Genomic DNA, 14336 nt, shown 5'->3' with positions numbered 1-14336 from the left:
AAGAAAATGTAACAATTTGTAAGAGTCCCGATAAAAAGCTAACATAGAACAGAAAGGAGTTCAAAAGTTTAAAAACTGCCAGAGATTGAAGTACAATAACAATTCAACACAAAATTACAGTTATATAATATAAATAAAAAATAGCTCTTCAAAATACTTGTATGTACTCAGATATTAATATCGTTACCATGACAAGTAAACTATTCATTAAATTTTGACTAATGAGGTGTCATGTCATTGCTTTGGTATTAGTTGGTCTTAAGTTTTCCATCTTACATGACTAGTGTATTATAAATTGGCGTTTAGACAAAACAGAAATCCGAAATAATATAACATTAAAAAAACTAACATAAAAAATATTACTTATTTAATTTTATTTTAATGTTAGAGTTTAAGTGTTTAAATATATTTTTCTTACAAAATCTAACTAAAAAGTATCATTTAATAAGCATTTATAAAATAAAAAAGTTTTACGAAACGCGTTTCATTTACTCCGTTCACTTGTACGATAGTTTGTACGCGTCGAGAAAGTTTAACGCGGGAAATTGCACTTACCATGTTAGAGAGCAGCAGACGCTGGTGCTTAGCGACAGGGTCTAAGGACTGTATCGGGAAAGCGACGGGCAGCGGGATGGGTAAGGGCAGAGGAAGTGGATGTTGCAGGAACAGCGGCGGGCAACAAGTACACGGCGTTGCGTAGGACACGCACCCAACCGGCTGCGGGAACAGCGTGCCGAGGGCCTCCTGGAGGCCTGCCCGCTCTTCTTAACACCGCATCCGCGGCCCACCACAACTTCGACGGAAACGCCGCCGGCCGAAAGCAAGTTATAGGGAATTGTCGAAAGCGAGAACACGCGTGAGGAGTGCGCGGAGCACAAGTCGCCAGTTCGGCGTGTTGCGATGGACTGAGGGACGGCAGGTGAGCGCGGCGCGCGGAGGGCGTTGGGGCGGGCCTACCTGTCGCACCTGGGCGCATGCGTGCCTCCAGCACGGCCTCCACGCGGCTTGGCCACCGCGATGCCTCTATCTCCGTGACTAGGCTTAACTTAGGGTTAGCTCTTCGGCTATATCTAGGTTTGGATTTTGCTACCGAGCCTCTGACCTATATCTTTATTTCAAATAGTATGTAACGAGAGCTTAGTAGTTAAAAAGTTACACAGAGTTAAAGAGTAAAAGTTTTTTGTACAGTAATATACTATTTATTTCGTGTACTTTTTTTTTAAATCAAACAGTTTTACAGCCAGAATTTTTATCTGAATATAAAAATATACAATCTGACATTTAATTGCATATAACAAAGAAATAATAAAAATATTCATTTTCTCAAGGAGCTTTGAATATTAAAGGTTCATCTTGTTAGTATTAGTGGTTTCATAAATGAAATATCCGTCAAACGAAGCGATTTTTGTTTGAATTCGGTTTCCAATAATCAAATAAAGACGACTCTAATGAGACGAAATGTTTGTGGAGATCAATAAATACGGATCGTTAATGGACATTGGGTACTATTAATCTGGATAACAAAAGCCTTTTAAAGTTTTACGTTGAGGGAAATAGGAAATATATTATGATGTTTTTTGTAGATTTTTGGATTTTCCCAAGTAGTAATGTTATGTGGTGTAAATTTTATTTAAATTGTGTTATTTTTAAAGCAAAGCCATTTTGAATTAGATATTTCAGGAAAAACGTGTGTGAAAATAATTAGTTTAACACGCGGTTTTTGTTTTAATTCCGACAACTTCCATACAGTTATTGTATATAGTAAAATTGTCGAAAACATTGATACACATAAACATGATGAGTAACATATGAGCATTTATTATAATACTATTCAAGAACCTTTTATTTTTCAATTTATTCAATATGCATTTTATAAATCAAATTGTCATTATCATTATCATTTCTACAATCTAAAACTGCCGCTTTCCATCAATTGAATAAGTCATTTGAGGCTTTGATCATTTTTGGTAGATAATTATCCTAAACAATGAATTCCACCAGTCAGTCTGTTTTCGATACTATTAATTAATTCTTGATACGTGAACAACGTAAGGTAATTACTGAACGTGTTTCACTAACGTGGAATTAACTGAACTTGCCATCTTGTCTAATCGAGACTGACTGCTAAATAGAAAACTATTTAATTGTACAATTTTGTTTTTGAGTTATGCCACAGTATATCATCGTTGTGTTTAGAATATTAAAATATGTAATAAATACAACCTACAATCTTTTATTAAGTGTTGGCCTCAGATTTCTGAATTATATGGTTCATCATTTGTCAATGTAATAGGCAAGTAGGAGATCAGACTCCTGTGCCTGACACACGCCGTCGAATTTTTGCGTCTAATGCAAGCCAGTTTCCTCACGATGTTATCCCCAACTTTTAAACTAATGTTATATGCACACATAGAAAGTCTTTTCCTGCACAGTCGAGTATCGAACCTAAGACTGCGTGTTTAGAATATATTCAGAATAATAAGTTTTTAATCAATCATTGATTGGCATAGTGCGGTGGATCAGTGGTTGGCGATACCCCGGAGGAGAATATTTAAAGTTTGATATTCTTTCCGTTATTTTTAACATCATAGTCACCCAGGTACGTTAGTCATTAAATATCGATAACAAATATATATGAATGACAATAGTCAACTTTGTGTTCATATATTGCACAAACTCGCTGCATTCGTAAATAAAACTGGAAATGTGATTTAAAATAGTAAAATTTTATAACAGATAAACTTTTGTTTCCAGTTTTACAATGCATAATAATAAAATTAAACTATCATTCGTGTGTATCTATAGCTAGAGTTGTAGTTCTTATGATTTAAGCACTACAAACCCAAGGTTACAAGACACAAGACGATATTACGTCATATCTATGACAAGTTGGACATGCGAATTCCAAATTCAAATAACCGCCCGTTTGGGCCCCGGTCAACGCCCTGCGTGTGCGCCGCCAAGCCGTCTACGGACTTATGTAACGTGACCTTAACATTGGGCGGTGCCTTACTACGAAGCCTTGTGAGTTGTGATAGAAAGTATCACTAAAATAGTTTTTATGGTGATATGTTTTTCGCATGTAATACCTACATACAAAATCAGCTAAGAGAAAGCAGCCAAAACATCATCACATACAGCCATTGAAAGTAGTGTGGAAAATCAGAAATAGTGTCAGTGGTATTACAACTTTTGTAATAATCTAAGAAGCATATAAAATTCTCTTTCTGTCAAATAAGTTTTGCCAAACTTAAGAAAAGAGTGTAATTATCAATACATTTGTCATCCGTGGTTCAATGCGTAAACATTCAATGTATGTCAATAATTTAAAATAACGGTTGAAAGAAAACACACACATCATGTAAATTGCAATGAAAAATCGCAAAAAGTCGCAACAGCTCCGTGCCGTTACGATGGTTGATCATGGCATTTACGCTTTGTTGAACTTTCCATATACAGCATGCACTTTTTCTATTTAATCTTACATCCAATGAAACATGCACTGTAATAATTACTAGCTAAGGCTCGCTATACCCGAGTTATAATTCAAGTTGTCGCTTTAAAAACGTTTAAATATATCTAATGGCTTCAGCGTGGAGGCACAAACCTAAAAAGCGCTGATTGATTTATTTTTAAACGGAAGAAAAATCCAAAACCCTAATGAAGTTACCATCAACTGGTATTGGTACTACACAATTCTTACATATTTATACCCGGATTAAATGTACTGTAAAAAATATACAAGACACATTCTGCGACATAACTCCTGTTTTAGTTAGACAATCAATTTATATCTATACTATACTATGATTTAAGTGGTATTGTTTCAATTGAATAATTAAAAGTTTTGTTAATGGATTCAAGATACGAGTACTAAAACGAACTTTAAAGTGGCTTGCAAATAATTGATACAAATCCCCGCTAAAAGCTCTAAGCTCTCAAAGTCAAAACGTATATGGTACGCCTTCATCTAAATAACAAGTTATGCATTACAACGGTTACGTCTCGCTCTATGCACAGAGATTCGCTAAGTTCAAGTAAAGCAGGTGAGACGTACACTTGTTAATATTAGAACAAAGTTTATTCAACCTGCAACAAATATATAAAAATAATTGTATAGTAATACGTTGATACAATAATTCACCTTTATAAATCATGTATTTTTGATTTAATAGAAACTTATACGATATTTTGCACTTTCCCTGCAATGAGACAAACAGAAAATAGAGGTGGTGTGGAGGCAGCAAGTTAGGGCTTTTCAAGACAGCAAGACCAAGAAAAGAAGATGATATGATATTTTAATTTTTTGTGTGTTTTATGTATGTTTGTAATGTTTTCACACAAAATCTACTGGAACGAATTCAAAAATTATTTCACTATTAGTAAGCTACATCTTCGCCGACTGACAGGCTATAATAAAAAAAATAATTAAACCCAAGGTGGGAAAAAATATCCATAAAAAATCTGTCATCGCGTGCGCTAAACGAACAGTAATTCGCGCTAAGCGAAACTATTGATGATAGTACAAAAAAAACTGTTGTAATGTATTATAGACAATATCAATATCTACAAAAATATTTTTTTAATGTCGGACATTCTACGGAAATGATGTTATGATGTAAAAATGTATTAGATATTATTGTATAGTAAAATCTGTACATTGATTAGATTATGATTGTGTCTGTCTATCTAATCTGAAAGGAAGCCATTAAAAACGGAGAATATATATATGTCAAAAAAAATTTAACATAAAAAATATTTATATCTATAGTCCGACTTAGTAGTACTAAGTTCCTTCCACTACCACGAGATCGGTATCTATGCGAATGAAACCGCGGGGCATTCCTAGTATATATATAAATCTGCTTGTATTTTTTTGATTCTTACTCTTATTTTTAAATAAATGATTACCATCTAGGAAAAACTCTCATTACATTGAAAAACAAATTGGTTTTATTAGTTTAAAACGCGATTATTAAACCTAAACAAATTACGTTATAATATGATACTTTAGTCAAATATATAAGAAAAATTTCTTGCTAGTCAATAAACGTTTTTGTTTATAAAATTAAAACTCCAATGCGTTAACTTTTTAAATCAATTTTGATTAAAAGGATTACCAGAAAACTCAATTGTCTGAGCCGTTATTTCTAATTGACCTTAATATTGCAATAGGCCGGATTTATCTGCCAAATAAATCCTCAAAGATTTTATAACTGCAAATTAGAATTAAAAAGACAAAGTAAAGTACACTAGGATTCCCTGTGTTGTGGGCAGCCAGTCTCTTCCTTTTTCACATGTAAACAGTATTTTACTTAATTATTTCTACATAACACGTTTATATTTAAACTATTTTTGTACAATAATTAATATGTTGCCATTCAGAGAAAACATACAACAAATATTTTAAACTTTACTTTACTAACTAAAAATATATCTAATAACTAACCTTAAAATTTAATTATTAAAAAATATTATTAAGAGGAGTCCCTTTAGGCAAGGTTCCGAAGATACTAGCAGCGTTCCCCCTTTGAATAGCCAGACTAATTCTTTGTGCGAGGTAGCTGCCAGCTCTTCGTTCTCCTGTGATGTCGACTAACCTTTTATAAATTAAAATATATGTTTACATACATTATTAGTAAGTTTTTGTGTTAGTGAGTAGTTATTAGGTATATAGTAGCAAATCTAGCTAATGTCCTGGGCACTTCAAGCAACCTTCGCGGAGTGGTCTCACTGCTCCGAGGATGTCTGCACATCCACGTATTCCAAGAGTACGTGGGTAACTGATTACTTTACCCTGACACAGGCTTCGCAACAAGGGACATTGCACAAGATGTGTGTTTACTTAGCTTTCTTTAAATAGTCTTCTTACGTCACTTTAAAATTTGTATCAGTCAGAATTAAATATTATAAATATGTATTTTGTGACTAATGACGTTTACTTTCTTGCCTAGCCTTAACTTTTTATATAATTTATTTGTAAATGGTGTAAACCTCTCTCACGCGAATTTGGTAAATTTTATTTCTTTTCAAAGAAAGAAGAACTGGCAATAAACTCTCCGCCACTCTTTTTAATCGCCAAGTTTTTTTTTACACAATGTTTATTAGGAGCTGCAACCATTACATTAATTCCATATGACATCTTGAGTAATAAATAAAATTTAAATAAATTAATTAACAACAAAGATTTGTCCTCTATCAGCAGAAGGCATGGTGAAATAGGAGGACGCACTTACAAACTCGTGAGAACAACGCGCAAATGCGTAGTATAAACAACTAATATCACCGCATACATGAATTCAAGTCAGTTGCGTCATTAACACTTCATGGTATGGTGACGACATTTGAGAGCCATCCTTTTTACATGTAAGAGATATGAAATACAAACCCAAATCTAGAATAAAAAATCACACTTAAATTTTAAATTACTACTATTTAAATTTTCCGTCAGAGGACCCAGTTTCGTTATTTTGTAGATACTTTATAAATTATTAATTACACCTTTGGTACGCTAAAATGACCGCACTGTGAATCACAAGGAATACAATATTCAAATTAACATATTCATATGACCGAATTACTCAGGTAGTTATTTAGGTAGGTAGGCAGGTACTTGAAAATTATTGTTTCATATGATTTCTGAAACTGGAATGAAAAGTGAAACTGTTTAGAAACGAATTATATATTTTTTTATAATGTAAAACTGAATATACCATTCATCGTTATATATGTATATAATAAAATGTATAATAGTGTAAATAAATCGTAAATATTAGTATCACTCATAAATCAAAGATATTTCTATTGCTTTTGGTATATCGCTGAATTGTTTTCTTTTCGAATGCTTCTAACTTACTGTTTGTATAAAACATTAACTATTCAGTGTTTAGGGAACCTTCGTCAAATGCTGAAGTGGATATAAATTTGCATGTGACAGGTCAAAGGTGTGATCCTCCAAACTTTTAGTAAACTGCTACAATAATAAATAATTAAGGGTGTTCCACTGTAATAAAAATAAATACCGTGGTAGTTTTAACAATTTTACTTATAGTCATTAATGAACCTGATGTATCCTACAAAAATATGACTCATTTACCTTTAGGTCCTTATGTATTTAACTATCGAAGTTTCGTGAGCGTTTTTTTTTTCAATAAGCGGTCAGCTCTGTGCTTGACTTTTTTGATGTAAGGCCGGGTATCATCCTTTAACCTTTACGAAACGCACATAGACAGAACATCCATTGATGAAGAGACGAGCATCGAATCTAGAAGATCGAATCGAAGAGTATGAGAATCGCACGCTGAAAACAAACTGCTATATTGTTACCTAATTCTGTATATATGTACTTATTTCGTTATTAATTATAATTATATACTTGCTTCATTAGAAGAAGGCAGAAACGTGAGGCCAAAACCAGTCACTGTGGTGCTATCATATTATTAAAAAGTAGTCAAATGTTATAAAGATACGTTTATTGAGTGAAATGTGCTTCCACCAAATTGATGCATGATAAATGCTCCACGCATTAGGCTCTAGCTCAATTAAACTTTTTGAGATAAATAAAGTTAAAATGTTAAATATTTTTAAGATCAAAATAAACCGATAAAACGTTAGTTACTTGCGAATTGGTAGTAAATGTAAATTTATAATTAATTTTTTTTGATGTACATAAATGTATTGACTACCTATATGGATAGAGATATTTTGAATTTGAAGTAATAAATTGTTTTTTCACATAATTAAAAAGACATATACACAAATGACCTTAAAAACCACTTCTTCCATTGATCTAAGTATGTTCTTACAATATTTGCGTCCATTGAATTAAATATGAATATTTGCCGTTGGCATTATTGTCCAAGGGTCAAACTGTGGTTTCTTCATGACTTTGTAGCGGTCGGGAACCAAACGGGTTTACTTAGGCCACATCCCGGGGCCTATTTTGTTCGCCCTTATTCCTGGGCCTTATTTGCTTTCCGAATTCTAAATGTTCTGTTGAATGGACGACATTGTTATAACTTGTCTCGTGTGTACTTTGAAAAACTTTGGATTATGCAAGTACTTGAGAAGAATAAAGCTTTGTTTTGGTTAACAAAACCATTCAAAATTGTAACCTAACTCTTAGAAACTAACTATATTTATTTTGCCTATTCTCATTCTTTAACATTTCTAAAGTAGATCAGAGGTTAGGTTTAAACCGGGATAAGATCTCTTTTTAACTTCTTGTATATTACCTGTACTAACATATAGATCACAAACTTGGGCGCCTAATAAAGTACAGTATACAAAGCTACAGGTGTGTCAAAGAGCGATGGAACCATTTAAGATAGGGAAAAAAAGAAGAGACAAAATAAAGAATACCGAATTAAGGAGCTAAGTTAACAGATGTTACAATAACAATCAATAAACTAAAGTGGAAATGGGCACGACACATGGCAAGAGGTACAGAAAAGTGGAGCAAAAAACTACTTAACTGGTGCCCACGGTACAGCAAACGCAAAAGAGGGAGGCAACTCAGAAGGTGGATAGACCACATTCAAGAAAGAGCAGGTGTCACATGGCAGAGAGTGGCACATTGCAGAGAGGAATGGCGGGATTTGAAGGAGGCCTTTGCCAAAAAAGAGCACGCAGATACACTAGAAGAAGATTAAAATGAAATTTGTTTAAATGTAAATATAAAACGTAGAATGTATCGGAATAAAGGCTATTTTTACCATTATTATTAAGATACCTTTTATTGTAATTTGATCTATATTTTATTTAAAATTATTTAACGACACTTAGGGAGAAATAAAAAGCTAGATCAGCTGTTAAAAGGTAATTTAGTTTTTAGGTAAATTAGTGGTGATTATTCTAATTCTATGTCTACGGGCAGCGCTCCGCAACTTATGCTAATGTCCAAACGCGATCTTACATTCAAATGCTAAAGTATTTTAATTATTCTCAGATTTATTCCACTGTTACTAGTGCAATTTATCTTACTCGATTAAAGCAGACTTTGGTATTCGGGACTTTTGTGAAGAATGTAGTTTAACATAGACAAATAGAAAATTTACAAATTTATTAAGTTTTCATTCATTAAATTGGACATATATTTTCTGTCATCTCATCTTCATGGACAGGTATATTTTCTGTCATCTCAAAATGCCGTATATATAATCGGGTATATAATATTTAAAAATAGAAAAGTTTAACATAGAGTGACAAAAGAGAAATGGAAAGATTACTTACTACGCGATATCTTTGTTACGACGACTTGCAAAATATATTGGTGATGATTTAATTATACTAAAAAATTACAGAATTTCTGCTTATGCTGTACTAGGAACATTATTTATGTATATTATCAAGACATTTTTCCGAAGGGTTTGGCAGAGACCATGAATATCCACTTGCTATGGTCCTGACATACCACTACCATATAATAATAGGTATGTATCACTTATCAAGATACCTTAAAGTTATATAATGGGAACATTGTTTTATGCATAAGAAACGGATAGTTAGACCATGACATCACAGCCTTTATTTATCAACTTATAATGAATACCTGCTGCACCTGCCATACTAGATGTTGCGTTTTCCATTGGCGTCTTATATTCTACTTCGACTCAACGTTATTTTATCATACAATAACCTCCCACTACCCACAAATGACACATCAAACATGGATATGAAAGTTTTATTAAAACTTTTCGATAAAACTAAATGCAATATTATGATAAACATTCTGATTATTTAAAAATAATGTTCATAATTAATGCGAGAAAAGCCAAAGTTCACACTCCAGTGCTTGATGATTCATCCCAACATCAATGCCCAGTACTCAAAGATGAGTTACTCACCTGATGCTAACAGTCAGTTCTCTTTGACTAGTAAATTCGTGATTCGAGCATTAAGCCTTTGAAACCTTATTTAGCAGGTGGAAAATAAGGAATGTTATTATTATACTGTTATAATATTCACTTTGGGCCCTGCGTCTGGACTCACCGAGAGCTCTTAATACCAACTCGGCCTGACCTCATGCCAGATCCATTAAGCCGTTATACATAATGTATGAATTTTGTTATGCCGTTTGATGTAAAGAAGACTCAGGTAGGTTTTACGACAATTTGCTTTATCGTGGATTAATTTGTCTTTTACGGCTCCTGAGATTATTTAGACAAAAAAAATGTTCGAATAAGTTTTAAGTAATTAACAAACAATTTTAATTGCTTAGAATTGCAAGTATATAAACACTAAAATAATGCATTTTTAATTAATTAATAAGAAATGCAATAGTGAACAGTAATGGTCCATTTCAAATTATTAAAAACATTTTAAAGTGTAATTTATAAAAAATCCAAGTATATTTACAATTTTTTATTACAGAAATCCTCACTTTTTATTATACACAGCCCGTATATTGATAATTTATATATTAAAACCTTAAATTAAGAGTCATATAAGTAAGCAGACTAACTAATATATTAAAACTAACTTTACTATTCATTAAAATCCCTTAAAAAGTTATGTTTTTATTGACTAACTATAGCTAAAAGCAAGCGGAAATCATTACTTCAATGATGAATAATAATTGACGGATAATTTATTTGGAATTATAAAATTGGTAAAATGTTTGCCGGCCGTAATGGGAATTCTAGGTTAATTGCTAGGTAACCTCTCAAATGAAGCTATCAAATTTACCAATAACCAATTAGCTAAACGATGAACGGTACGAAAATTATTATCATTTCACATTCTTACAAAATATTATAACACTGATTTGGATAACATTGTAATCTTACTTACTTTATATAAATTGTGTTGGTTTGAATGCGAAACTATAACAGTTTTATAAATGTATTAAATACAATTATTTATTAACTTAATTATAAAAATAAAACACTTAGATAGATTAAAATCCACATTTCATAATTATTATTTAACTACTACCATATCATAATAAATATATTTGATTATTAACAAAACGGTAGCTAGGATATAGGATTACCAGATATGTATGTATAAAAAGTAGAAAAGCTGTTAAAGAATTAGTCTAGCTATTCAAAGGGGGAACGCTGCTAGTATCTTCGGAACCTTGCCTAAAGGGACTCCTTTTAATAATATTTTTTAATAATTAAATTTTAAGGTTAGTAGATATATTTTTATGTATTATGTTATTTGTTTTGAATAAAATTGTTTTCTGATGTCATTGAATGTTTGGGACATTGCCTATCTCAAATAAATTATTTTCCATTTGAAAAAGCTGTTTATGAATATTTTTTTTTCATGATTGGAAATAAAAGTTTAATAGATAATTATTATTTAACTGCAAAACCTTTTTAAATAGCATGATAGTAACACCTCATAACCATAAAACATGTCTATGTTCTTAATGTTCCCATTGTGAACGTGCCTTGAACCAAAAGTCAATTTGATTGAACTTTAACGGGCATAAAAGGATTAAAATTTAAAAATATAACGTATAAGGTAAGATATAATAATCATAATATACAGATTATATAAAAATTTCAACTTATGTTCACAGAACCTTGTTGTATTAATTATCCGTATCAGAAGCTTAATTTGAAGGTATCACCTACTAAATACCTCTATTGTGCGGTGAAGCGTTTAGTTTAAATCGGAGAAGAACAATTTGTAAGCCATCGCAGCTATTGCAATTACGAGAATTGGTCTGCAATAAGCTAATACCAGCTACAATGGGCCGAGGGCTCTTTGCTGGACGCGGCTTATTCAATTCAATTCAACTAGCATTAAATAGCGGGACAATAAAAAAGTAATACATTGTTTATTTTAAATCCTGTCTTATATATGAACTAAGATTGTAGTTTATAGTTTGTAAAACGTCCTTACTGAAAAGGCTTTAATTTACAAACTAACAAGCAACAGTAATTATTCAGTGTATAGTTTAGTCTAACCGCTATATAGGAAATCCTAGTATAGGAATAAAATTTAAACTAATATTAAAAAGTTTACAAATCTCAATTTATCATAACGTTAGATATTCTTAAGCCAGACATGTTCGCACTAACGACCGCAACTTGGTTTGCAAGCAACGTTCTAAACTGCGGAATAATCGCGCATCCAAAGGTACACCTTAACGACGATACAAGAAAATTTGCTACTTTTAATAAAAATGTTGCTATATTACTTGGACATTGCTATATAGACGTGATTCTTTGGTGTATAGAAAAACTACTATATAATATATACTATAGGAGGAAAAGACTAAGAACAAATACATGTTGTGGTTAAAAAAGGAAATGTATAGTTGTACTCTAGGAATTGGCATAAGCAAATGATCTTCAACTTTGAATTTTATTCAAAGCCCTTTTGAAAAGAATGTATGTAGTATTTGGGAGCCTAGTAACCACTTTCTTAAATGAAGGAAAACATCGCAACTTAATCTTGTATATATTTATATTATATCTGTATAGAACATGCAGGAGCAGAGGCAGAGGACAGAACCTACATCTGTTGGTAAGTACACCGCAGCCCATGGACACTCAATGCCAAAGGGCTTGTAAATGCGTTGGCAGCCATTTATTAAGTATATTATAAGTATTCGTACGTTTTTTTTTCTTGAAGTACTCTAAGTCGAATTGGATCGGAAATAGTCAAAATGTGTGTCAGTAACGGAAACTCACCGCGTCATAAATCAAAATAATTCTAAATGCCATCTGTCGAAGCACACATTTAGACATCCAATGTAATCTTTAAGTTCTAATTTTCTGGGTTATACTAACTAAAAACTTAACCGATATCTATTTACCAAGTTGAACTAGCTTTGCATCGAATGTGTTGACAAAACACTGTTTTCCAAACAGACTAAAGTGATTGGGGCGCTCAATAAGTCTTTTCATTAAATTAATAAAGCCACTTAACCAAGTTTCCCAGACTTACAATATAACCCATCCTCGATACCGTTGTCCCCAAGATACGTTGGAAACTTAAGCAGCTTACATGCTCTAAGTAATATTCGCAATATTACTTGTCGAGCCAATTTCTGTACGTAGTTATTTGAATAATTGATGCTCTCCTGAACTACTGCAAACGTTTGCTATCTGCAATCAAAGGTCTAAGTTGTCGCTCCAAAGCTGGCTCTACTTGCATTTTGATGGGACTCCAATGTTATGACGCACAATAGGATGGGAGGAGGTATGTAAATACAAAAATATATATATAGAAGCTATCTGCGCAGGATTAAAATAATGTTTGTTCAAATTATATAGAAAGACATATTTAATCTACTTTAAATACCAGAAACGATACAAGAAGGTACCTATTTTCATTTAGGAAACAATTTTTTACTACCAAATGTGCATTTGAGATAAATTTTCAATTTTTATTGTAGTTATTGTTCACTATTTTGTTTATAAAAGTTTACACATAAGATATAGATATATACTGTGGCTTTTTGTATGATTATTTAAGACAAACATTTCCTTCAAACATTATATATTCGTAACTTAAGCGATTTTGGCAGCGCACGCCAGAATAGCTCGCAGATGGTAGATTTTTTCCTACTTACTTCATACTTTGAACAATTTACACAATATCTTTATAAATTGTATGTGTTTTTCTGATAAATGAGCTATATTACTGTAAAGTTTCATTTAAATGCGAATGCGATTTTCATTAAAACTAATTTAAATCAATTCTGGAGTAGACGCAATACGTGTCACTAGTTTTCGCTCTTCCATGAGAGGTTTAATTTGTAACATTATAATAATATCAGTGACCTAAATTACTTTGTAAGACACTAATAATAAAACGTTTGGTCTAACTCGTAAGTAATTTGAGAAATAAAACGCTTTAGGACACTTTACATTGAAAGACGTATAATTACGGTTTACGACAACTTTTATTTTTACTTCGTGACATTTTATTTTACGTTCAAATTAAACTTTTTGTTTCATCTTGAATTTATATTTTGCGTTTCGCCATACATTGTTGTACATTTACAGGAAATTAAATTATAAGAGATATTGTTGCGAATTAAAATGATCACGTGATCTTTTGGTGTGTGGGAATTGGGTTGTACAGTCTAGACTTTTTCTTTGTTCTTTTATCTTTTAAAAAGCTCGTTTGTCACTGACTGGAATTGAGTTCTCGATGGTTATATTTATCAGGCCTTAACTTCACAATTGGTTGGTATATATTCGACTTTAGTCGATGGCTCGTTTCGATTCATTGTGATTAGTCAAGAGCATTTTTAATGAGATACAGAAACACGATACTGTCCTTCATGATTTTTGACTTCCTTCGAGTTAACGTTAACATACTAATTGATAAATATACAACCGTGCATCATGCATTAATTATAAATAAGT

At 32.1% G+C, this 14336-nt stretch overlaps 1 protein-coding gene across 4 annotated transcripts in view; it reads right to left on the bottom strand.

Moving 5' to 3' along the window:
* LOC111002135 (polypyrimidine tract-binding protein 2) overlaps positions 1 to 14336 on the bottom strand; it is a 323058-nt gene that overhangs the window by 148379 nt on the left and 160343 nt on the right. The window contains exon 1 of one of the 4 annotated variants that reach the window (XM_045630523.1): positions 556 to 892. The exons of the other annotated variants lie outside the window; for them this stretch is intronic. Coding sequence (XP_045486479.1) covers positions 556 to 558 — 3 coding nt within the window. The 5' untranslated portion in view covers positions 559 to 892. Of the gene's footprint in view, positions 1 to 555; positions 893 to 14336 lie in introns of those variants that run through there. 4 annotated transcript variants of the gene reach the window in all.

This window comes from Pieris rapae, chromosome 12 (genome assembly GCF_905147795.1).
Source record: "Pieris rapae chromosome 12, ilPieRapa1.1, whole genome shotgun sequence".
Lineage (NCBI taxonomy): Eukaryota > Metazoa > Arthropoda > Insecta > Lepidoptera > Pieridae > Pieris > Pieris rapae.
The sequence above is the reverse complement of the archived record's forward strand: the minus strand, read 5'-3'. Positions and strand labels throughout refer to the sequence as shown.